General features: G+C 49.6%; 1 protein-coding gene across 1 annotated transcript; it reads right to left on the bottom strand.

The window, feature by feature from the left end:
• On the bottom strand, positions 1–25,370 carry rpn1 (ribophorin I). Its single transcript, XM_086002122.1, has 10 exons — positions 25,019–25,370; positions 18,503–18,567; positions 14,995–15,301; positions 13,079–13,288; positions 10,666–10,858; positions 9,661–9,760; positions 7,278–7,416; positions 4,975–5,094; positions 3,903–4,148; positions 1–878 (listed from the first exon to the last, which is right to left on the bottom strand). Exons 1-10 carry the CDS (start codon positions 25,253–25,255, stop codon positions 696–698), a joined length of 1,800 nt encoding a protein of 599 aa, XP_085858248.1. The 5' UTR covers positions 25,256–25,370; the 3' UTR covers positions 1–695.
• Positions 25,371–25,956: the final 586 nt, after the last annotated feature.

Genomic DNA, 25,956 nt, shown 5'->3' with positions numbered 1-25,956 from the left:
AACGGGTTCAGTTGTACTTTTAATTTTCTCTCTATCCAATTTGAAGAAATCCAGGAGGGTTGGAATGGAGCCGGCTTCAGACTGGGGGGTGGGGTATGGGACGGGGGAAGGAAGAGGACCCCCCCCCCCCCAACCCCCTCACAGAACTGCCGCCCAGCGTTCTGGCGGTCTCGCCAACGATTCATGGTAGGAAAACAGCTTTTAAAAAAAAAAATCTGCCGTAACAAAAAATAACAAATTCACAAAGAACCGATTACACGAGGGGGACATTCGATCCGCGATGGGTTGTACAAATTTAAAAAAAATGCAGCGTGGTCATTTTCACACCCAGCTCCTCGCACCGAATCCCGCCCCGCGCCGAGACACTGCCCCTTGTTCCGGCTGGAGTTAAAACCACAGAAAGGACAAGTTGGCCGGGCCCCGAGGGGGGGGGGGGGGGGGGGGGTGGGGGGGGAATGCTCAAGAACTTGAAAAAAACTAAATGGAACAAACTCTCCCACACGTCAAAAAAAGCCTCAAAGTCTGAAGGATTCACCACCCCTCAACCCAATTATACTCAACCCACATTATATAAAAAAGAAACACAGCGATTCGTTTTAATACCATCCGATCTTTCATTTACAGGGGAGGACGTGGAGACGATAAACCAAATGCTCGCAGGTTTCCACTGCTGGTCTGGGCCGGTCCGGTCACTACTACAAGGTGTCCAGGATGGTATCAATCCTGGACACCAGGTCCTGCCGCTTGGAGGACAGGTGTTTGTCGCTCTCGATGTATGTGTCTTTCTTCACTTTGCCGGCCACCAGCCGCTCTGCCTCTTGAGACGCTTTCAGCGCCAGCTCCTTCACCTGACCGTCCAGCTTCTGGATCTCGGCCACCTGCGGGGAGAAAGTCAGAGGCAGCCCGTGAGTCACACGCATCTCAACGCAGTCCTTTACAACCCCAGCCTCCCTTCAGGAGTCAGTCAGCTCAGACTGAAGGAGACAACGGAGGCCGAGAATATGACGAAGATGCATTTACAGTAAACTTTGGTTTATCCGGAGGTTAATTGTCCGGAATGCTCGAGCCACCGGCAAAAATCAGGAGCCGTTTCGTTAGTTTTTTTTTCTTTTCGTTGCTTTTTTTCAACCAGTCAGGCTCTGCAAGGTCTCGCTGAAGCTGTTGCTAAGCTACAGAGACGCTTGCAAGGTACGGCCGACTGTTTAGAAGCTGTCGCTAAGCAACAGGGTTTGTTGCCAGATACGGAGCTCAAAATCTCCATATGTTTCAACATTAGCGCTGGTTTGTCCGGCAGTTTTGATGGGACGGCAACAGCTCGGTCCCGTCGGTGCTGGATAACAAAGTTTCCTGTATATAGCACCTTTAACATAGTAAAATCGTCCCAAGTGGGAATAGGGTCGAGGGAGCAAGAGGTGGGTCTCATGGACACGATTAGCATGGAGAGGACATGAGGGGAGACAGGAGAGAAAGATGATAATTCAGGGCTAGGGCAGGGGGGAACATTGGGGGAAGTTTGGCCCGGTGGGCATGGGGAAGGGCAGGAAGTGGCAGAGGCAGCTGAACGGATGGTCTCAACCTCAGTGACAAAGAAGTCCATGAGCTCCTCACACTAGTTGTCGTCGAGGGTGGAGGAAACAGGGGAGAGGGGCTGAAGGAGACTGTCTGTGGTGAAGAGGAGAAACCGGGGGTTATCTTTGCATTCCAGGATGATTCTGGAGCAGCAAGCAGTTGTGGCAAGAGAGCTGGACCTGATAATGCTTTATGAAAACACACTCCTCCACAGTACAGGGGACACAGACCACAGACTTCCCCTCCCTCTCCCAAGTTTAATATGGTCAGCTCTTCAAATAAATGAGAGCGACTGAACTTCGTAGAATTTTAATTCAGAGAAATTCTTCAGGATTTGATTATCTACAGATTGGACTGAAAAAAATTGCAGCAAACGTACATTCTGCTTCCCAATAATCAGCCAGTTAACAGTAAGTAGAGGTACCTGCCCTGGGAGTGTTTGATGGGACAATATAGAGGGAGCTTTACTCTGTATCTAACCCCGTGCTGTACCTGCCCAGGGAGTGTTTGATGGAGACAGTGCAGAGGGAGCTTTACTCTGTATCTAACCCGTGCTGCATCTGCCCTGGGAGTGTTTGATGGGGCAGTGCAGAGGGAGCTTTAACATAGAAACCTAGAAGATAGGAGCAGGAGTGGGCCATTCGGCCCCTCGAGCCTGCTCCGCCATTCAATGCGATCATGGCTGATCATCCAAATTCAGTACCCTGTCCCTGCCTTCTCCCCATATCCCTTTAGCCTTAAGAAATATATCTAACTCCTTCTTGAATATATTTAATGAATTGTCCTCAACTGCCTTCTGTGGTAGAGAATTCCACAGGTTCACCACTCTCTGGATGAAGAAATTCCTCCTCATCTCTGTCCTAACTGGCTTACCCCTTATCTTTAGACTGTGACCCCTGGTTCTGGACTCCCCCACCATCGGGAACATCCTTCCTGCATCTAGTCTGTCTGGTCCTGTTAGAATTTTATAAGTTTCAATGAGATCCCCTCTTATTCTACTGAACTCCAGCGAGTATAAGCCCAATCGACCCAAACACTCTTCATATGTCATTCCTGCCATCCCAGGTATCAGCCTGGTGAATCGTCGCTGCACTCCCTCCATGGCAAGAACATCCTTCCTCAGATAAGGCGACCAAAACTGCACACAATACTCCAGATGTGGTCTCACCAAGGCCCTGTACAACTGCAGCAAGACATCCTTGTTCCTGTACTCAAATCCTCTCGCTACAAAGGCCAACATACCATTTGCCTTCTTAACCGCCTGCTGCACCTGCATGCTTACCTTCAGCGACTGGTGCACAAGGACACCCAGGTCTCGTTGCACTTCCCCTTCTCCCAATCTATTGCCGTTCAGATAATAATCTGCCTTCCTGTTTTTGCCACCAAAGTGGATAACCTCACATTTATCCACGTTATATTGCATCTGCCATGCATCTGCCCAATCAGTCCAAATCATACTGGAGTTTCTCGGCATTCTCCTCACAGCACACACGCCCACCCAGCTTTGTGTCGTCTGCAAACTTGGAGATATTACATCTAGTTCCCTCGTCTAGATCATTAATATATATTGTGAATAGCTGGGGTCCTAGCACCGATCCCTGCAGTACCCCACTAGTCACTGCCTGCCACTCGGAAAAAGACCCGTTTATTCCAACTCTTTGCTTCCTGTCTGCCAACCAGTTCTCTACCCAAGTCAGTACCTTACCCCCAACCCCATGTGCTTTAACTTTACACGCTAATCTCTTATGCGGGACCTTATCGAAAGCCTTCTGAAAGTCCAAAATACACCACATCCACTGGTTCTCCCTTATCTATTTTATACTCTGCATCTAACTCGGGCTGTACCTGCCCTGGGAGTGTTTGATGGGACAGTGTAGAGGGAGCGTTACTCTGTATCTAACCCGTGCTGTACCTGCCCTGGGAGTGTTTGATGGGACAGTGTAGAGGGAGCTTTACTCTGTATCGAACCCGTGCTGTACCTGCCCTGGGAGTGTTTGATGGGACAGTGTAGAGGGAGCTTTACTCTGTATCTAACCCGTGCTGTACCTGCCCTGGGAGTGTTTGATGGGACAGTGTAGAGGGAGCTTTACTCTGTATCTAACTCGGGCTGTACCTGCCCTGGGAGTGTTTGATGGGACAGTGTAGAGGGAGCTTTACTCTGTATCTAACTCGGGCTGTACCTGCCCTGGGAGTGTTTGATGGGACAGTGTAGAGGGAGCTTTACTCTGTATCTAACCCGTGCTGTACCTGCCCTTTAATGACAGAGGGAGCCAGACATGAGAACGTGTCCCAGGACGGACCCAGCACTGAGCAGAAAGACGAGGATCCCATACCTTCTCGGCCAGGTCCGATCCCTCGGTCTTCAGCTTTGACTGCAGGGAGCTTATGTCGCCGGATAGACCCCGGTGTTCTGTCTCCAGGGTCTTGCGGCCACTGTTCAGCGTGCCAACGTCCCTCGACTGCTTGTACTTGTTTACAGCCTCCTCAAAATGGCGGTACAATCCCAGCCTTTTGTTCACCAAAGTCAGGACCTGCTCTGTGATGGAAGCCACCTTCATCCTGGCTTCTGCCGCTGGGTCCTGCACGGAGAGGGGAGGGAAAAACAGCAGAGAAATAAAGTAAAATGACCAAGAAATGCTGCTGATACACGCAGCTGGAAATATGCACCCGTCAAAATGACGTCTGTGCAGTTCAGCGTCTCCACAGTCCCTGGGATTTTGGAGCAGGGGAGGGGAGGAAGAAAAATCAAGAAAGAAAAGAAAGCAGATTCTGATACAGTAAGTTTAATGGAAGGTGTGAAGTTGCAGAAATTAACTATAGCGCCTTTAGTGTAGTGAGAGGTAGATTTTAAGGAGTGTCTTAAAGGAGGAGAGAGGCGGAGAGGTTACATAGAAACATAGAAGATAGGAGCAGGAGTAGGCCATTCGGCCCCTCGAGCCTGCTCCGCCATTCAATGAGATCATGGCTGATCATCCAAATTCAGTACCCTGTCCCTGCTTTCTCCCCATATCCCTTGATTTAAGGAGGGAATTCTAGAGCTTCGGGTCCAGGCAGCTGAAGGCACGGCTGCCAATGGTGGAGCGATGGAAATCGGGGATGTGCGGGAGGCCAGAATTGGAGGAGCGCAGAGATCTCGGAGAGTTGTAGGAGATTAGAGAGAGAGGGAGGGGCGAGGCCATGGAGGGATTTGAAAACAAGGACGAGAACTTCAACAACAAAAAAAATGAAGATGTTGCCAGAGGAGGTCAGCGAGCACAGTGGGCAATGTGTGAGCGGGACTTGGTGTGAGTTAGGATACGGGCAGCAGAGTTTAGGATGAGCTGAAGTTTATGGAGGGACATATTAAGGGGCAGCACTGTGACACCGACAGGATTAAACACGTTCGAGTCACTTTAAGCAGCTCACCTTGGTGATGGAGAAATCCAAACGCACGTAAATGATGACGGTGAAGAAGAGAATGTAGAACACACCGACCACAAGCAGGGGCTCCTGCAGCATCAGGACCTTGTTGAAAGTGTAGTGGATCTAAAAGAGAGAGACAACCATGAGCATCCGTATCATTGCGTGCAACTCCCCGATGGTTCAATGGTTAAACGCCCCCACCCCCCCCGCCCGCAGCGGGACACTGAGCCACACGTGTCCCTGGTTTGACCCCCGCTCTATGCGGAGTTAGACAGCCGGGGCAGAGCCAACAGCCGGGGAGCTGCAACTGGCCTCTGCCCCCCTCGCACTGAGGGGAGGCAACGAGAAACAAAGGTCAGCCGGGGGTCCCGGTCACGACCCAGCAACTGTTGCTGGGTACCTCGCGCGTGCTGACACTATTAAGCTGGGCTGTGATCAATGTTCCACTCATTTTTTTTGTGTGTGCGTGTGGTCCCTTTAATGGGCTGCGCGGCCTGCGAAATTTCACATTTGAAAAGCCGGTCTGGGACTGCGCGAGACCAGCAGACGGGGGTGCAGCTTGGAGGGAACGTTGGCTGCGAGGCCACACGCGGTAAAATAGCCTATCGGCAACCACCGTACGGACTCACAGATCAAGAATCAGCTCTTGGGGGGCGAGCTATTAGAGAGCACCTCAAAACCAGGAGCCCACAGCGAAGCAGAGGGAAAGGCAAGCACGATCACTACAACAACAATGTATTTCTATAGCGCCTTTAACGTAGTAAAACGTCCCAAGGTGCTTCACAGAAGTGTTAGAAGACAAAAAAATGACAACGAGCTGCCTAAGAAATTAGGGCAGGTGACCAAAAGCTTGGTCAGATGTAGGTTTTAAGAAGCATCTTAAAAGGAGGAGAGAGAGGGAGCGAGGCGGAGAGGTTTAGGCAGGGAATTCCAGAGCTTAGGGCCTCGGCAGCTGAAGGCACGGCCACCAATGAGCGATTATAATCAGGGATGCTCAAGAGGGCAGAATTAGAGAAGCGCAAATATCTCAGGGGGGCGGGCTGAAGGAGATTACAGAGATAGGGAGGGGCGAGGCTATGGAGGGATTTGTAAAGAAGGATAAGAATTCTGAAATCGAGATGTTGCTTAACCGGGAGCTGATGTAGGTCAGCGAGCACAGGGAGTGATGGGCGAACAGGACTTGGTGCGAGTTAGGACATGGGCAGCTGAGTTTTGGATGATCTCAAGTATACGTAGGGTGGAATGTGGGAGGCCAGCCAGGAGAGCATTAGAATAGTCAAGTCTCGAGGTCACAAAGGCATGGATGAGGGTTTCAGCAGCGGATGAGCTGAGGCAGGGGCGGAGACGGGCGATGTTACAGAGGTGGAAATAGGCGGTCTTAGTTATGCCACAGATATATGACACCAAGGTTGTGAACAGTGTGGTTCAGCCTCAGACAGATGTTAGGGAGAGGGATGGAGTCAGTGGCGAGGGATTGGAGTTTGTGGTGGGGACCGAAAACAATGGCTTCGGTCTTCCCAATATTTAATTGGAGAAAATTTCTGCTCATCCAGAACTGGATGTCGGACAAGCAGTCTGACAATTTAGAGACCAGAGAGGGGTCGAGAGAGGCGGTGGTGAGGTAGAGCTGGGTGCCGTCAGCGTACATGTGGAAACTGACCCTGTGTTTTCGGATGATGTCACCGAGGGGCAACATGTAGATGAGAAACAGGAGGGGGCTAAGGATAGATCCCTGGCGGGGGAAACCAGAGGTAACGATGCGGGAGCGGGAAGAGAAGCCGTTGCAGGTGATTCTCTGGCTTTGATTAGATAGATAAGAATGGAACCAGGCGAGTGCAGTCCCACCCAGCTGGACAACGGTGGAGAGGTGTTGGAGGAGGATGGAGTGGTCAACAGTGTCACAGGCTGCAGACAGACCGAGAAGGATGAGGAGGGATAATTTACATTTATCACAGTCCCAAAGGATGTCATTTGTGGCTTTGATGAGAGCTGTTTCGGTACTGTGGCGGGGTGGAAACCGGATTGGAGGGATTCAAATAGAGTTGTGGGAAAGATGGGCAGGGATTTGGGAGGCGACAACACGTTCAAGGACTCGAGAGGAAAGGGAGGTTGGAGATGGGGCGGTAGTTTGCAAGGACAGAGGGGTCAAGGGTTGGTTTTTTGAGGAGAGGGGTGATGACGGCAGATTTGAAGGAGGGGGGAACAGTACCTGAGAGAGAACAAACCATTAACCCCGCCATCACTGCGCACAGCACGGGCCCCGCTATCACTGCACACGGCATGAATTTCACGTCCTGCCAACTTACTACAATATCCTGAATGTGCTGCTCCACCAGGTTAGACTTGTGAGCAATGATGACGGGACGTCCGAACGTGTCCAGGTAGGTGTAGTGTAGCTCGTCGGGCTTCCGATCTATCTCATACGGAGTGTCCACGTGAATGTTCCTGTGGAAAGGAAGGGCAGAATGGGCTGACTGAGTGGTTTGTGCGCATCAAGGCGAGGGATTTTAGTGCTGGATAATGGCATTCTTCCCACTTCAGGGACCCACTGTCCCATCAAACATTCCCAGGGCAGGTACAGCACGGGTTAGATACAGAGTAAAGCTCCCTCTACACTGTCCCATCAAACACTCCCAGGGCAGGTACAGCACGGGTTAGATACAGAGTAAAGCTCCCTCTACACTGTCCCATCAAACACTCCCAGGGCAGGTACAGCACGGGTTAGATACAGAGTAAAGCCCCCTCAACACTGTCCCATCAAACATTCCCAGGGCAGGTACAGCACGGGTTAGATACAGAGTAAAGCCCCCTCTACACTGTCCCATCAAACACTCCCAGGGCAGGTACAGCACAGGTTAGATACAGAGTAAAGCTCCCTCTACACTGTCCCATCAAACACTCCCAGGGCAGGTACAGCACGGGTTGTATACAGAGTAAAGCCCCCTCTACACTGTCTCAATAATCCACCTCAGCCAAACCCCAGGAGTGTGTCCCCTACTGCACCAATGTGACAATTTTCCATTTCCCTCACCAGCCACTTGGGACCTGTGATTGCACATTTCCCCGCCATGTGTTGGTTATGGGGAACACGGACCCAGTAATGGATCGAGTAAACCCCAAATTTACAACATCCAGTTTACAAATGGCAAGTCCTCACATGGAAACATCTCAAAGTGCTCGGCATGTTAAATTGCTGTTTAAATGGTGTGTAGGGACACTCCCCCTCCCATCACCCCCGCAAGCACAGACACTCCTGGGGACGGTGAGTCCTAATTTCCTAAAAGACAGTCTCAGCTATCCTGTCACAGCTTTGGGGAGAGTGCAGAGGAGAATAACTGGAATGTTTCCAGGGATGAGGGCCTTCAGTTACATGGAGAGACTGGAGAAGCTGGGACTGTTCTCCTTAGAGCAGAGAAGGTTAAGGGGAGATTTAACAGAGGTGCTTGAAATCATGTGGGGTTTTGAAAGAATAAATAAGGAGAAACTGTTTCCATTGGAAGGTGGGTCAGTAACCAGAGGACACAGATTTCAGGTGACTGGAAAAATAATCCAGGGGAAAAAAAATCAGATTTTTAAAAATATAAACACAGCGAGTTATGATGACCTGGAACGCGCTGCCTGAAAGGGCGGTGGAAGCAGATTCAATAGTAACTTTCAAAAGGGAATTGGATAAATACTTGAAAAGGAAAATTTTGCAGGGCTGTGGGGAACGAGCAGCGGGGAGTGGGACTAATTGGAGAGCTCGTTCAAAGAGCCGGCACAGGCACGATGGGCCGAATGGCCTCCTTCTGTGACGCAGGATTCTATACTCAAAGGGAAAGTGTGCTGCCATTGCCGAGAATGTTTATTATCTGCAGCAAATCTCCACATGTACAGATGAGAAAAATAAAACAGGAGTCAAAGCACTAGCCTTTCAGCGCTGTTTGCCCAGTTTCACAGATTTGATGGCCTCAGGGTCTTCCTCACGTCCTCTGGTTTTAAATTTGTCGCAGCGGAGTTTTCCTTGTATTATCTGCTCCTTCCTCCACCATCAACTTCCCACTAAAACAGTTTCTCTCCATTCAAACAAAGCACGCCACAGGTGACCCGAGTGGTAAATCCGATGCCCAGTGCGGCAGCGAGGACTCCGGCTCCATCCCCAGTCTTTGCAGAGCACGTGAATTTCAAGTCGGGGCACTATAATTGGAGCCAAGAGGGGCTGGGGTGGGAGGAGGTGAACCAAAGTGACCAGCGTTCCCGCTAAGCTGCACATCGGTCTGGAAGTCCCGCGCAGGCCGCTCGCCGGCTCTACAATGGAAACAACCACGCACGTGCAGGACCGTGCAGCCACTTAAAGGGCCCGCACACCAGAAACAATTACAGGGAACATTGAAAGTGACCTAGGATTGCAGCCCCTGATCGCTGACCCCTCCTGGAAAGTGTATTTGTGTGTGTTTGTGCATGTGTTGGTAGAGAAGCTGGTCAGACGAGGGCAGGATTGAGTTTGGCCCCGGGTTAGAATAGTGCGCTAACACCAGGAGCTGACAGGTGAATAAAGGGCACTTTGACGAGACTAGTGCTTAACAGACTGCACCCAGCGAGGGCCGGTACCCACAACAGAGGAGCAATTCCCAGGAGTAAAAAAGAAAATACACCAGACTCGGATTGATCCCCTCCCCAGACCCCCCGAGAGTCTGGGTCATCACTTACCGTGCTCCCTCTGGTAGAATGAGCTTCACAGTGAGAAAATCAATCACTTGATCGTCAAACACGTGATCGACAAACCTCATCTTCAGCGCGTACTGATCACCTGACAGGAGACAAGGAAAGTGATACACGCGGAACTGACCAATCACAGAACGGAGGCAAGCAATGTCACACGCGCGGAACTGACCAATCACAGCAGCAGAACAGAGGCAAGCAATGTCATACGCACGGAACTGGCCAATCACAGCAGCAGGGCAACACTACTTGCTACTTTCAGCGTCAGAGATAAGTGCAGCACCCCCTGGTGGGTCAGTGGGCAAGTGCAAAGCCTGGCACCGAGCCACAGACACCAACGAGGTCCGATCTGCCCCAGGGCAGCAGTTGGAACATTACAAACAGCCTCAGGAAATCTGAACCTACGGAGGGAGAAAGAGCCACAGTTCCCAGCCCTGATCTCTATCCAGTAGAAAGTCTTCCTGTATGGATGGTGGGCCTGGGCTTGCATCGAGTTACATGGAGTCTACAGCACTGAAACAGGCCTTTTTGGCCCAACTTGTCTATAACGACGTTTATGCTCCACACGAGCCTCCTCCCACCCGCTATGATATGAAGCCCTCCAAGGTCGAATAACCTGCCGACACACAGTCTAATCTTGCACATGAAGGCCGGTGACTTGGGCAAGGTACTGCCAGGAACACTCACCACAAGTCATCACTTTCAGAAGAGACACAAAAATAAAGTGGCTAGGGAGGAGAAAGTGTGTGTTCTGGGCAGTGCTGGTGGGGCACTTTCCCCTGGGGTCAGATGGCTTCAGATCAGCCCTCAGGCCTGTCCACAATTCCAGCCACCGTCCACAAACAAACAGTGCCAGTCAGGCAGATCACCCCCCGGATGCCTTTAGAAAGAGTCGCGACTGGATGGGAATAACATTAGCAGGTGGATGCTGCGGGACCACACTGAACAAACAGCGCTCACTGCTGGACCTTCCTGGCCGGGACGGGTACTGACCGAGGTTGTAAAGATACTCGTAGCTGGGCAGGTTGTATCCGATGACGTAGTGAGTCTTCCACCCGCCGAAGAGCGGGAAGCGAGGACGGACTTCCATCTCCACGGAATCATCCAGGATCACTAGGTGGCTGGTGGAGATGTTCCCGATATCATCCCGATAGTAAACATCCTGGGCTGCGGCCGGCAGGATGGTCTGCAACAGATAGGAAACAGGACTAGTACCACAGCTGTTTCTGATGTACATTCAGGACTTGGACTTGGGGGTACAGGGCACGATTTTGAAATTTGCAGACGACACGAAGCTTAGAAGTGTAGTAAGCAGTAAGGAGGATAGGGATAGACTTCAAGAGGACATGGTCAGGCTGGTGCAATGGGCGGACACATGGCAGATGAAATTCAACATAGAAAAGTGTGAGGCGATACATTTTGGTAGGAAGAACGAGGAGAGGCAATACAAGCTCAATGGTACAATTTTCAAGGGGCTGCAAGGAGAGAGAGACCTGGGGGGGTTTGTGCACAAATCTTTGAAGGTGGCAGGACAGGTTAATAAAGCACATGGGATTCTGGGCTTTATAAATGGAGGCACAGAGTACAAAATCCAGGAAGTTATGCTAAACCTGCAAAAAACACTTTCAGCCCCCGCTGGAGTCTTGTGTCCAATTCTGGGCACCACACTTTAGGAAGGACGTGAAGGCTTTGGAGAGGGTGCAGAGGAGATTTACTAGAATGGTTCCAGGGATGAGGGACTTCAGTTCTGTGGATAGACTGGAGAAGCTGGGTTTGTTCTTAGAGCAGAGAAGATTTGATAGAAGTGTTCAAAATCATGAAGGGTTTAGATAGAGTAAATAAAGAGAAACTGTTTCCAATGGCTGAAGGGTCGATAACCAGAGGGCACAGGTTTAAGGAAATTTGCAAAAGAACCAGAGGCGATATGAGGAAAACCCATTTTACGCAGCGAGTGGTTAGGATTTGGAACGCGCTGCCTGATAGGGCGGTGGATACAGATTCAACAGTAGCCTTCAAAAGGGAATTGGATAAATACTTGGAGAAAAAACTGCAGGGATCTGGGGAAAGAGCGGAGGGAGTGGGACTGACTGGATTGCTCTTCGAAAGAGCCGGCGCAGACTCGATGGGCCGAATGGCCTCCTCCTGTGCTGTGCTATTCTATGAAATGGATTAAAGTCGGCTACAAGGTGCCGCCCAGAGGAACTGAACTCTGCCTCCACTTAAACAAAATCGGGTGCCTCGCACTTCCTTACAATTAATAAAAGAGGAAGCCAGTCACCGACCTGGAGCCTGAAATATACAAGTGGTTGCAATCGCCCACTAATTGATCTTAGCAATTCTGAAATAGCTATAATTACCTGCATTTGGCCCAATTTCCTTAAAAAGGGATGTGCTGGGTTACCAGCTATACATCACGACTGGGCTCCAGGCTACCCACGAGCAATGTGGTGGGAGATTAGCTAGTTTATTTAGTATGGTTCGCGGATTTCAGGTTTTGCTGTTTGGGGAGGGGGGGGGGGAAAGAGGGGAGGAGACCTCATCCTACTGACATGCTCCAGTAACCCCACCCTCCTCAACAGCGCCCACCTCCCAAAAGGACAACGGTGCCATCATTCCAACAACATAAAAATAATCAGATTTAGGATGCAACAACGGGAATATAATGCACTAGGAAGTCAACCAGCACAGGAAAAGGGAATAGAGAATGCGGAATTCCTGGCACTGCTCGCAGTATGCCCTGCCCCAGACTGGCAAATCAGACCCCAGCTGGTAAAACTGGGTCAAAGAGGATCAGATGTACCGCTACCTCTGAAAACATGGGGCCTCTAGATTCCAATACCTGAACGTGTCGATTCAAGCACGTGTGCTAACAAATGTAGGCAACCTACTTAACTGTGCGGGGCCGTCACTGCCAAGCACAATAGCTTTCAGCACAAGTTGCTGGATAGCGATTGGGAGTCGGAGAGCCGGACGATATTCCCCCTCCCTTACTCCCAGGATCAATCGTTGCCCACCTGATGAGATCTGCAGGCTGGGCACGGTCCGAGAATTGTCCAGAGTCTCTGTGGTCCGTGCGGCTCTAATACACCACATGGATTTAAAAACAAAATATATAAACAGGATGTAAAAGCAGCAGGTGGCGTGAAGTTAAGAGTTGAACCCCGGTCCCTCTAGTTATAGAATGACACAGCACAGGAGGAGGCCGTTTGGTCCATCGCGCCGGTGGCGGCTTATCCGGGATTGAACTCGGGATCTCTCGCAATCAGTGAAAATCCGTAATCGAGAATCATACCCCCAGAGCAACAAGTCGAACAATAGTCTCTCAGTAACACTGTACCACGTTGTCCTGTGGCATTCTACACATCTCCACTGTAAAGTGGAGCAACAGCTGGACCGTGAAAAGTACCTTGAAAGATTTGACGGAGGAGATCCCGCTGTCAGGCTGTCTCTGGTAGTCGTAGCGAGAGAATGGCCCCTTCAGGACTGCGCCGCAGTGCTTCAGGTCAATGGTCTCCTCCACAGCAATGTTTCCCCAGTGCGACACCTCGATCAGACGGGTCATGCCAACAATGGCCAGGAAAGGGCTGTTGTTCTCGTAGTGCACCCTCAGCGGGTCCTGAAACGCCAAGAAGGAAGAGAGACTTGCATTTATATAGCGCCTTTCACGGCCTCAGGAGGTTCCCAACGCACTTTACAGCCAATGATTGGCACCCCATCCACCATCTTAAACATTCACTCCCTCCACCACCGGCGCACCGAGGCTGCAGTGTGTACCATCTACAAGATGCACTGCAATAACTCGCCAAGGCTTCTTCAGCAGCACCTCCCAAACCCGCGACCTCTACCACCTAGAAGGACAAGGGCAGCAGGCGCATGGGAACACCACCACCTCCATGTCACACACCATCCTGACTTGGACCTGTATCGCCGTTCCTTCATCGTCACTGGGTCAAAATCCTGGAACTCCTTTCCTAACAACACTGTGGGAGTACCTTCACCACACGGACTGCAGCGGTTCAAGAAGGTGGCTCCCCACCACCTTCTCGAGGGCAATTAGGGATGGACAATAAATGCCAGCCTTGCCAGCGATGCCCACATCCCAGGAACGAATTTTTAAAAAGTACTTTTTGAAGTATAATCACTGTTGTAATGTAGGAAACATGGCGGCCAATTTGCGCACAGCAAGCTCCCACAAACAGCAATGAGAAAATGACCAGTTAATCTGGTTTAGTGATGTTGATTGAGGGATAAATATTGGTCTGGGACACACAGGATAACTCCCCTGCTCTTCTTCGAAACAGTGCCATGGCATCTTTTATGTCCACCTGAGAGCAGACGGGGCCTTGGTTTAACATCTCATCTGAAAGACGGCACCTCCGACAGAGCAGCACTCCCTCAGCACTACACTGGAGAGTCAGCCTAGATTTTTGTGCTCAAGTCTCTGGAGTGGGACTTGAACCCACAACCTCCTGACTCAGGTGAGGGTACTACCCACTGGGCCACGGCTGACACAACGACAGGCCACACAGAGCGAGTCATCGGCGGGAAAAACATCTGAAATTCGGCTCAACACTCTCTGTCTAGGTCCCACCTCATTACCTTTCTAATAGGCTTGAGCTACATTTCCACAGATACCTCGTACAGTGCAGAATTCAGGGAATCTGGAGGGAGCAGGGTCGACCGCTCGTTCCACGTCTCTGGGCCTTTCCACAAGCACCATCTAAAACCCAGGGTAGGGGCACCAGCAGCACCGCGGGTAGGGGCACCAGCGAGTGGGCAACAGTCACAGGACACGCGTCTCTGCCGATCAGAGTCTGGTCCTGTTGGGCAAGCGCTTCCTCACGGAGCGGGAGAATCATTTCAGGCTCTTCGAGTGTGTGAGCGAGAATGTGAGAGAGAATAAATGAATGAAAGAAATCACCCCAGACCAATTACTCGCTGTGCACAAATTGACAAGTCACATCTGCCTGCATAATAACCGCCACGGCACTTAAAAGCAATTAATTAGCTGCGAAACGCTTCAAGACGTTTGGGAGACGCGATAAAGCGGTCAACCAGTGCAAGCTCTTTCATTCTCATAGTAGCTGGACTTGGATCAGATCTAGTAGGTGCCATGGGGCAGATTACCATCGGGCCTTTGGTAAATGGGGAAGGCTGGGTCCCAGCTGGAATGTTAACTGGTCACGTCTCTGTTGCCTTGATTGACCCACAATGTCAACACCGTGTTTCATGTGTCAAATTTCAGTCATTGAAATTAGAGGTGCAGGAAAAGCCAAGGAGCTTGGGAGGCAGAGAGGGGAAAGACCACAAAGCTGTTGTCACCTGACTGTAGGCAGCGATGTCCTTGAATGGCCCGTAATCAACGGAGTCCTCGGATTTGCTGGGGTTACCGAGCTTGGTGTAGCTCTCTATGTTTTTCGAAGCGAGCTTGACCCGAGTGGTCTGGGTCTTGGTGGGGTACGGCGAGTAGAAGTAATGGCTGCCCTCGAACACCACAAACTGCTTCTCGGCCTGGGTGATGTGCGCCGGGAACGGGCGCAAGACGTGCGTGAACGTGGATTCAAGCGCCAGCTTGACTTTGGCGCCGGCGGCCAGGTGCATCCCGAACTTCACTTTGAAGAACCTGCCACTGCAAACAAAACAGAAAGTGATGTCCCAATAACACTGCTCGTGTAGCCACGAGCTTTCTTTGGCCCATTAGTCCCAATAAACAAACCCCCCACCAGTTAACCCAATACAGCTTTAATGCCATGACATAATCAAGGAGCTTCCACATTACGGCCAGGTGATGGGAAATTATTGGTTCTCAGGATGTGGGGGACGTGGGCAACGCCACATTTATCGCCCAATTCTAGTTGCCACAGTGGGCCTTCTAGTTGTGGTTCATAGGCCACTTCATAGCAAGGGACTGGAGGTCCATGTAGGTCAGTCAAGGTAGGGGCAGCTCTTACCCGAGAGTGAACCCGCTGGGTTTGTACAACAATCCATGGTCATTTTTCTTCAGGCGCTAGCCCACGGGTTTCACAACTGGCCCTGGTGGGATATGCACTCACGATCTCTGGGTTGCTAGTCCAGTTACGTAACTACTACACTACCGCCCCCGCTGATTCGCTTGCTTTTAGCTGTGTTCCTGAACAATAACCAACCCTTACTTCCTTGTTCAAAGGCAATGGAGACAAGAGATTTTCCTGGGTCCGTGAGCTGCCATGAGTTTCAATAAAACCAGAGAGACAGATTCCCACACTTGTAGTCACAGGCACTGGGGCAGCCGATTTTATATTTAGCTTAGTGCATTCAGTACCACAATTTCCTGACATTACATAGAATCACATAGGCTATACGACACAGAAACAGGCCATTCGGCCCAACCAGTCCATCCCGGCATTTATGCTCCACTCGAGCCTCCTCCCGTCTTTCCTCATCTAACTATCAGCGTAACCCTCTATTCCCTTCTCCCTCTTATACTTGTCCAGCCTCCCCTTAAATGTATCTATACTATTCACTTCACCCACTCCGTGGTAGCGAGTTCCACATTCTCACCACTCTCTGGGTAAAGAAGTTTCTTCTGAATTCCCTATTGGATTTCTTGGTGACTATCTTATATTGATGGCCTCTAGTTTTGCTCTTCCCCACAAGTGGAAACATTCTCTCTGTATCCACTCTATCAAAACCTTTCATAATTTTAAAGACCTCTATTAGGTCACCCCTCAGCCTTCTTTTTTCAAGAGAAAAGAGACCCAGCCTGTTCATCCTTTCCTGATATGTATACCCTCGCAGTTCCGGTATCATCCTTGTAAATCTTCTCTGCACCCTCTCCAGTGCCTCTATATCCTTTTTATAATATGGCGACCAGAATTGTACGCAGTACTCCAAGTGTGGTCTAACCAAGGTTCGATACAGGTTTAGCTTAACTTCCCTACTTTTCAATTCTATCCCTCTAGAAATAAACACTAGTGCTTGGTTTGCTTTTTTTATGGCCTTGCTAGCCTGTGGCGCAACTTTTAGTGATTTGTGTATTTGTACTCCTAGATCCCTTTGTTCCTCTACCCCACCGAGACTCGCACCCTCCAAGTGATAAGTGATCTCCCTATTCTTCCTACCAAAATGTAATACCTCACATTTATCTGTGTTGAACTTCATTTGCCAATTATTTGCCCATTCTGCAAGTTTATTAATGTCCTCCTGTAATTTGTTGCAGTTCTCCTCAGTGTTGACTATCCCCCCAATTTGGGGTCATCCGCAAATTTAGAAATTGTGTTTTTGATTCCAAAGTCTAAATCGTTAATGTAAATTGTGAACAGCGGTCCCAGCGCTGATCCTTGTGGAACACCACTACCCACCTTCTGCCACTGGGAATAGCTACCCTTTACCCCTACTCTCTGCTTTCTGTCTTGAAGCCAGCCAGCAATCCATCCTGCTACTTGTCCCCTGACTCCACATTCTCTGACCGTGTTCATCAGTCTATTATGGGGCACATTATCGAAGGCCTTTTGAAAATCTAGATAAATGACATGTGCTGCATTACCATTGCCAAGTTGAGGATATTAAAGGGAACAGATAGGGTAGAGAGAGAGAGAGAAACTATTGCCGCTGGTTGGGGAGTCTAGGACTAGGGGGCATAGTCTAAAAATTAGATCCAGACCTTCCAGGAGTGAAATTAGGAAACACTTCTACACATAAAGGTCGGTAGAAGTTTGGAACTATCTTCCGTAAATGGCAATTGATGCGAGATCAGTTGTTAATTTTAAATCTAAGATGGATAGATTTTTGTTAACCAAAGGTATTAAGGGAGATGAGTATATGGAGTTAGGTCTCAGATCAGCCAGCGTCTCATTGAATGGCGGAACAGGCTCGAGGGGCTGAATGGCCTCCTCCCGTTCCTATGAGGGCAGAATCTATTCTCACATGGCTGGGTGTTTTCCCACAGTTCAAGTGGACATGGTATGAAAAACACACACAGCCACCCACCGTTACATCGCACCGACACGCTACACGGCATGGACTCGAGTCAAGATAAATGTTCCAGCTAAAATAAACTAGACGGGAACCACTTCCCAGAAAAGGGCAAGCTGCAAAATACAAGCCCCCTCGATGAGGGCAGCACCCCCCCACCCCACCCCTCCCTGTGCTGGAGTGACTAAGCTCAGCTGGGGGGGGGCAGCAGTAGGAGTGCTCCAACAAGCCTCCATCCTGCAGGCTAAGGAATGAGTGGGAAACGGGGGAGGGAGGAAATAAAATAGGAGTCAGAGAAAGCCATTCAGCTCCTCGCGCCTGCTCCGCCGTTCAAATTAAATCACGGCCGATCGGTATCTCAATTTGCTCACCGTTGCTCCATAGCCCTAGATACCCTTACCCAACAAAAGGCGAGCGATCTCAGTCTCGACAATTACCACTGACCCAGCATCCACAACATTTTACCACACGGTCTGCCGTTCCCGATTTAGCCCCACAATCCCAGTCACGCCACGGTTACTAAGCGACTAGAACATGACGGTGTTGGTTTTTATTTTGAAAAGAAAACAAATCCCCAGGAATTTTTTGGACCCTTCAAATACAGATGAAATGGTAATCGGACAAATTGTTGCATTAGCACCACTCACTCAGGAAAGGAAGGGGCAGGTTTTTGGGAAGCTGGACACACCATTTGCAGTACAAATCCAAGGACAATAAGTGAGAAAACTGGGTGTTCAATTTGGAGGATAATGAATCCCATCCCTGGCCTCAGGAGGGGAAGCGAGAGAGAGAGAAAAATCTATACATTTTTCATGAACTATGTATGGCCTTGAAGGGAAGAGAATGGAGACAGGCAGGATGGGGATAAATCACTTACCTCTGCCCTCTGACCGGCGTCTCTTCCAGAACCAACGAGGCTTCTTCTTCATCATCAGTTTTTAACTGGAGCAAAAATAAATAAAGTCCAATTATTATAAAGCAAAGTGGGGCTCTAACAATTAAACAATACCCCTACCAATAACACCTACCCCCCCCGCTCAAAAATAAGCAATGGTGAAACCAGCAGCAACAAAAGACATGGCAGAGCAGCAAGGGGTGGCGTTGTGGGCCGAGGAACACTTCTCCCCAATGTCTGAGCTCCCATTCTCAGTTTTGCTGTTTATTCCCTCCCATTTTCTCCCCATCACCCTGAAGGCATTGACTGCTAAGCTGGGGTGCTGTCTCACTGGCATTAGCTACTGTTTGCTTTCTCAGCCAAATGGACAATCTCCGTTTATGAGCCCAGATATCGATTGTCAGCAGACTATTTGACAGAGGGCGTCAGAGGCCAAACCTGCCCACACACAGCACTTTCCACCAAGAGGCACTGGATAGTGATCACTTGGGTTTTTCTTTGTTCAGTCCATGGCTGGAATGGCAATCGAAAAGAACTAACAAACCTGAGCTTATATATCACCTTTCACAGCCTCAGGACGTCCCAAAGCACTTCATAGCCAATGTGGACAGGGCCGTGGTTTAACATCTCAACTGACAAGACAGCATCTCATCCAGTGCAGCGGAGGCTCCCTCAGTACTGGAGCGTCAGCCTAGATTACATGCTCAAGTCGTAGAAATGGCGCTTGAGCCCACAACCTTCTGACAGAGGCGAGAGAGAGTGCTACCACTGAAGCACGGCAGACACACACAATCACTGCACACCAACTGCCTCCTGGCTTCGATCAGGTAACTCAGCACAGATTGAGGAAGAGAAGAGAGGTTGTGGGAAGGCGCAGTCCTGTGGTAATAACTGGCCACAGGGACTGACATTGGCTCTCCACTGATGGAAACGCTGCCAATTCCAGCCCAACTACAGGTTGCCTGCTGCCTTGAAGGTCCAAAAGGAGGAGTGTGGACAGTCTCAGTCCAATCTCAGAGGAGTGTTGGCTCAACAGCACAAAACCGCTCATAATCCTGCATTAAGTGAATCTCACTCAAAGGCCGCAAGGCAGCTGGTGCGAGAAATGGAAATAAAGGAGCGCTGGTACATCTTAGCTGCTTTTCTTGTATCTGCCCTGGGAGTGTTTGATGGGACAGTGTAGAGGGAGCTTTACTCTGTATCTAACCCGTGCTGTACCTGCCCTGGGAGTGTTTGATGGGACAGTGTAGAGGGAGCTTTACTCTGTATCTAACCCGTGCTGTACCTGCCCTGGGAGTGTTTGATGGGACAGTGTAGAGGGAGCTTTACTTTGTATCGAACCCGTGCTGTACCTGCCCTGGGAGTGTTTGATGGGACAGTGTAGAGGGAGCTTTACTCTGTATCTAACCCGTGCTGTGCCTGCCCTGGGAGTGTTTGATGGGACAGTGTAGAGGGAGCTTTACTCTGTATCTAACCCGTGCTGTACCTGCCCTGTGAGTGTTTGATGGGACAGTGTAGAGGGAGCTTTACTCTGTATCTAACCCATGCTTTACCTGCCCTGGGAGTGTTTGATGGGACAGTGTAGAGGGAGCTTTACTCTGTATCTAACCCGTGCTGTACCTGCCCTGGGAGTGTTTGATGGGACAGTGTAGAGGGAGCTTTACTCTGTATCTAACCCGTGCTGTACCTGCCCTGGGAGTGTTTGATGGGACAGTGTAGAGGGAGCTTTACTCTGTATCTAACCCCGTGCTGTACCTGCCCTGGGAGTGTTTGATGGGACAGTGTAGAGGGAGCTTTACTCTGTATCTAACCCCGTGCTGTACCTGCCCTGTGAGTGTTTGATGGGACTGTGTAGAGGGAGCTTTACTCTGTATCTAACCCCGTGCTGTACCTGCCCTGGGACTGTTTGATGGGACAGTGTAGAGGGAGCTTTACTCTGTATCTAACCCCGTGCTGTACCTGCCCTGGGAGTGTTTGATGGGACAGTGTAGAGGGAGCTTTACTCTGTATCTAACCCATGCTGTACCTGCCCTTGGAGTGTTTGATGGGACAGTGTAGAGGGAGCTTTACTCTGTATCTAACCCGTGCTGTACCTGCCCTGGGACTGTTTGATGGGGCAGTGTAGAGGGAGCTTTACTCTGTATCTAACCCCGTGCTGTACCTGCCCTGGGAGTGTTTGATGGGACAGTGTAGAGGGAGCTTTACTCTGTATCTAACCCCGTGCTGTACCTGCCCTGGGAGTGTTTGATGGGACAGTGTAGAGGGAGCTTTACTCTGTATCTAACCCCGTGCTGTACCTGCCCTGGGAGTGTTTGATGGGACTGTGTAGAGGGAGCTTTACTCTGTATCTAACCCCGTGCTGTACCTGCCCTGGGACTGTTTGATGGGACAGTGTAGAGGGAGCTTTACTCTGTATCTAACCCCGTGCTGTACCTGCCCTGGGAGTGTTTGATGGGACAGTGTAGAGGGAGCTTTACTCTGTATCTAACCCATGCTGTACCTGCCCCGGGAGTGTTTGATGGGACAGTGTAGAGGGAGCTTTACTCTGTATCTAACCCGTGCTGTACCTGCCCTGGGAGTGTTTGATGGGACAGTGTAGAGGGAGCTTTACTCTGTATCTAACCCATGCTGTACCTGCCCCGGGAGTGTTTGATGGGACAGTGTAGAGGGAGCTTTACTCTGTATCTAACCCGTGCTGTACCTGCCCTGAGAGTGTTTGATGGGACAGTATAGAGGGACCTTTACTCTGTATCTAACCCATGCTGTACCTGCCCTGGGAGTGTTTGATGGGGACAGTGTAGAAGGAGCTTTACTCTGTATCTAACCCATGCTGTACCAGGCAGGGAGTGCTTGCTCCTGATCCTGGGTGTCTAAAAGCTTATTTTTCCATTCTTCAACACTAACTCCCTCACCTTGATGAGCACAAGAGCTCACATTAAAACAACACCCAAATAATCACCGCCTCCGACATACGATCTGTTTGTAGGAGTGTCTCCTCTAATACACACCCACTGAGAAAGCTCTTGAAACAAACAGCCACCGACAAAAATCAGATTGTGTGTTTATTACATGGAATTCTGAGATTGTGCTTTGGGATCACACTCTGCAGTAGCATCCTGAAAATAGCAAGTCACTGGCCTTCCCAGTAATATATGGGGGGGGAAGACAGCTACTCGGTATAATTAGGGCCACTGATTTAATGATGGAATGAGTCAAATTCAGTTTTTAAAATTGTACTGGAGTTGCAATTGCGTATAATGTTTTGGGCACAGCAATTAGCAAGTCCATCCATTTAACGGTGAAAATCAGCAGTGTTCGATGTAGTTAACACATGGAGCAGCCCTTTAAGCTCATGACCTCAATGAAGCATGGCTACCTCAATGAAACACAGTCGCGGCCATTCACCAACTCGTTAAGGAAGTAAAAGGTATAGTGAGCGACTCCCTGCACACTCAGCTTACCACCTCGCCCAGAGTTGTTGGGAGGCCGATGTTGACAGTGTTATGTTGTGTTTTGGACAGTGTTTGAGACCCGGCACATTAAAGCAATGCCGAGCAAGTGGTTGTATTTTAGCCTGGGCCTGGTGATATTTGCCTTTACCAGAACAAACATCACAAGTGACCCCTACAAGGAGGAGGACGTTACTGAAACAAGGCAAGTGAGCCAGTCACTAGAGAAGACCGACTGGTACATAGTGTTTGCATTTATTTAAATCTGTTGGTTACAGCAGGGCATAGCTGAGCCACACAGGGAGGGAGGGAAGGAAAGATTACATATTGCTGTTGCGATGTAGGGAAACTCAGCAATCAGTCTGCACCCAGCAAGGTCTCACAAACAGCAACAAGTTAATGCCCAGATAATATCTTTCAGTGATGTCAGATGAAGGTTAAATATTGGCCAGGATACACAGGGGAGAACTCCCCATCGCTTCCAATAGCGCTGTGGGATCCTTTATGTCCACCCGAAAGGGCAGACGGGATCTCGGTTCAACGTCTCATCTGAAAGACGGCACGCACCTCCGACATTGGAGCACTCCCACAGTACTGGCACTGGAAGTGCCAGCCTGGATTGTCCGAGTTAGGCTCAAACCCACGACGACCTTCGGACTCAGAGGAGAGAGTACTACCCAACTGATCCAAGGCTGGCACCTTGAAATCTCCAGGATTGGTCTCGGACTGTACTGAGTCAGTGATCTCAGACATGGGAGACCTGTACCAACAATTCAGTATCCCACCAAACATCATCTTGCATCGATATTGCACCATTTAATATATTTAAAAAAATTACAAGGCAAATCAGAGAAGCGTAATCAGACAAAACTGGACACCGAGCCAAAGATAGAGGCGCGGAGAGGTTTAGGGAGGGAATTCCAGAGCTTATGGCCTCGGCAGCTGAAGGCACGGCCGCCAATGGTGGAGCGATTAAATTCGGGGATGCGCAAGAGGTCAGATTTGGAGGAACACAAGAAACCTTGGAGGGATGTAGGGCTGGAGGGGGTTAAAGAGATAGGGAGGGGCGAGGCCATGGAGGTATTTGAACACAAGGACGAGAATTTTAAAATCGAGGTGTTGTTGGGCCCCTACCAATGTAGGTCAGCGAGCACTAGGGGGATGGGTGAACGGGACTTGGTGCGAGATAGAATACGGGCAGCAGAGTTAGAAACATAGAAGATAGGAGCAGGAGTAGGCCATTCGGCCCCTCGAGCCTGCTCCGCCATTCAATGCAATCATGGCTGATCATCCAAATTCAGTACCCGGTCCCTGCTTTCTCCCCATTCTTCTAAACTCCAGCGAGTATAAGCCCAATCGACCCAATCTCTCCTCATACATCATTCCTGCCATCCCAGGTATCAGCCTGGTGAATCTTCGCTGCACTCCCTCCAATGGCAAGAATATCCTTCCTCAGATAAGGCGACCAAAACTGCACACAATACTCAAGATGTGGTCTCACCAAGGCCCTGTACAACTGCAGCAAGACATCCTTGTTCCTGTACTCGAACCCCCTCGCTACGAAGGCCAACATACCATTTGCCTTCTTAACCGCCTGCTGCACCTGCATGCTTACCTTCAGCGACTGGTGCACAAGGACACCCAGGTCTCGTTGCACTTCCCCTTCTCCCAATCTATTGCCATTCAGATAATGATCTGCCTTCCTTTTGCATAAGGTGGGAGGCCGGCCCGGAGAGCATTTGAATAGTCAAGTTGAGGTAACAAAGGCATGGATGAGGGTTTCAGCAGCAGATGGGCTGAGGCAGTACAGGGGCTGGGACATGCACAAAGGGTACATATGCAATCTAATACAGAAGTTTCCCACATCAGCTAAGTAAAAAAAACTAAGTATAGACATGGCTAACTTCAAAGCATTTCATGGAGGCCAACAGGTTAGTTATAAGTCCCAATAAAAAGACTTGCATTTATATAGCACCTTACACAACTTCCCAAAGCGCTTGACAGCCAATGAAGCACTTTTTGAAGTGTAGTCACTGTTGTATGTAGGAAACATGGCAGCCAATTTGTGCACAGCAAGCTCCCACAAACAGCAATGTGATAATGACCAGATCATGTTTTAGTGATATTGGTTGAGGGATAAATATTGGCCAGGACGCCCCTGCTCTTCTTCGAAATAGTGCCATGGGATCTTTTAATGTCTCATCCGAAAGACGGCTACACCGACAGTGCAGCATTGCCTCAGCCTGGATTTTGAGCTCAAGTCTCTGGGGTGGGACATGAGCCCACAACCTTCTGACTCAAGAGCCCCGGCTGACACTCCACGAAAAGAAAATCACTTGTCAAAGTCTGGAGGAGTCGGGACACAATCTCACGCAAGTGGTGCTGAAAATCATAAGGAGTTTCGATCAAAGTAAATCGCGAATTATTATTTTTTAACATTCCACTGGTTGGCGAGTCTGGAACTAGAGGGAATAAATTTAACAATGAGGGAAAGGGGGTTCGACAGCAGTGTAGATAGAAAAGGAGGAATATTGCTTCGAATTGAATATTTTAATGCAAAAAAAAATGCTGGTTAAAAATGACAAGTTGTCTCAAAATACAATTGCTAATTAAACAATATATATATTTCTTTGACACCTGCAATGGGGTTAAAGTACATATCACTGTGCAGAGTGGGTAAGTGACCCTGAACCCGTGCAGGGGATCACTGGAGTTTTTGTGCATACGTGTCAAACTCCTGCAGCAACCCGGAAGCAGAGCTCACTGTCATTCATTCAACCAACCCAGGCACAACTTTACAGACACGTTAGCCTTCCCTGAAACCTTATATTTAAAATATATATATATAATATACATAGAAATAAAAAATGCAATTTTTTTTTGGGGGGGGGGTGCAAATGCAATTGATTAATCCCAAGAACATACATTGGCAAAACATGTAATGACGAATTGCATTTAAAATTTGCAAATTTTTGCAGCGCAATGGTTTGCAAAAACAAAAAAAAATGCAATTAGGTTAATCTTGTAAATGTCAAATGCAAAGGCTTACGGTGACTCCGATGTAGGCCAAGTGGTCCTCCAGGCCCGGCTCCACCGCCAGGATGAAGGCCGAGGCCGGGCCGGGCCCGCTGTTGGAGAGCGTCACCTCGGCCGTGATTTTGGCCAAGTGGCTCCCTAAATCTATCGAGCGCCTGACCTCCTCGTTCACCAGCGGGTCGCCATACGCCGGCCGCAAGGAAGCCAAGAGCCCGCAGCACAGGATGAAGCGGGACAGGAGAGCCCTCATCGCACAGAGCAGCCGATGGCGGCGGATGCTCTCTTCACGCTGACAGACGGCCGCTTCGCCTCAAGCTCTCCTCCATTGATGGGGACAAGATGGCGGCCTCCTGCGGCCAAGGACCCCCGCCCTTAGCAACGGCCGGCGGCCAGCACTCTGCCTGTCAGAATACTTTGGATTTTTTTAATTTAAAAAACTCATTAAACTATTATTGCTGTAATATTCATGAATTACAGGGGTTTATATATATATATATTATTTTTTATAGTCATATTTTAAAAGAAAGACTTGCATTTCTACAACACCTTTCACAACCTCAGGATGTTCTAAAGCACTTTACAGCCAATGAAGTACTTTTTAAAAAGTGCAGTCACTGTTCCTCTTTTGATTGGACCAAGCAAAATAAACAAATAAACTGTAACTAATAAAACTTTAAATAAACCTTAACAAATCAAATTAAAATTTGGTTGTCCAAATCGATTATGCACTCCAGTCCCCGCGGCACCCACTGGTCGTGGAAGTACTCAAGCGTGCCGGCGGACACCGCGTGCTCCATCTCCAGGGCCACCCGGGCGCGAACATGGCCGCGGAAGAGAGGCAGGCAATCTGGCTGAACGACCCCCTCGACCGCCCGCTGCCTGGACCAATTGATGGCTTTTTAGCCAGGCCCAGGAGCAGACCCACGAGGAGGTCCTCCAACCTGTCCGCTC

This window comes from Somniosus microcephalus, chromosome 11 (genome assembly GCF_052327205.1).
Source record: "Somniosus microcephalus isolate GS21.2 chromosome 11, FLI_Smic_1.0, whole genome shotgun sequence".
Taxonomy (NCBI): Eukaryota; Metazoa; Chordata; class Chondrichthyes; order Squaliformes; family Somniosidae; genus Somniosus; species Somniosus microcephalus.
This window is presented reverse-complemented; position numbering and strand designations above follow the sequence as displayed.

What these genes read in the sequence shown, in the direction of transcription:
- rpn1 (XM_086002122.1), bottom strand. Translation starts at nt 25,255, where the DNA reads ATGAGGGCTCTCCTGTCCCGCTTCATCCTGTGCTGCGGGCTCTTGGCT. An exon ending in TGGCCTACATCGGAGTCACC is followed by an intron (nt 18,568 to 25,018) that starts GTAAGCCTTTGC and finishes TTTTTGCTCCAG; the next exon opens with TTAAAAACTGATGATGAAGA. An exon ending in CCTCCGTCAAATCTTTCAAG is followed by an intron (nt 10,859 to 13,078) that starts GTACTTTTCACG and finishes TATCTGTTGCAG; the next exon opens with ACCATCCTGCCGGCCGCAGC.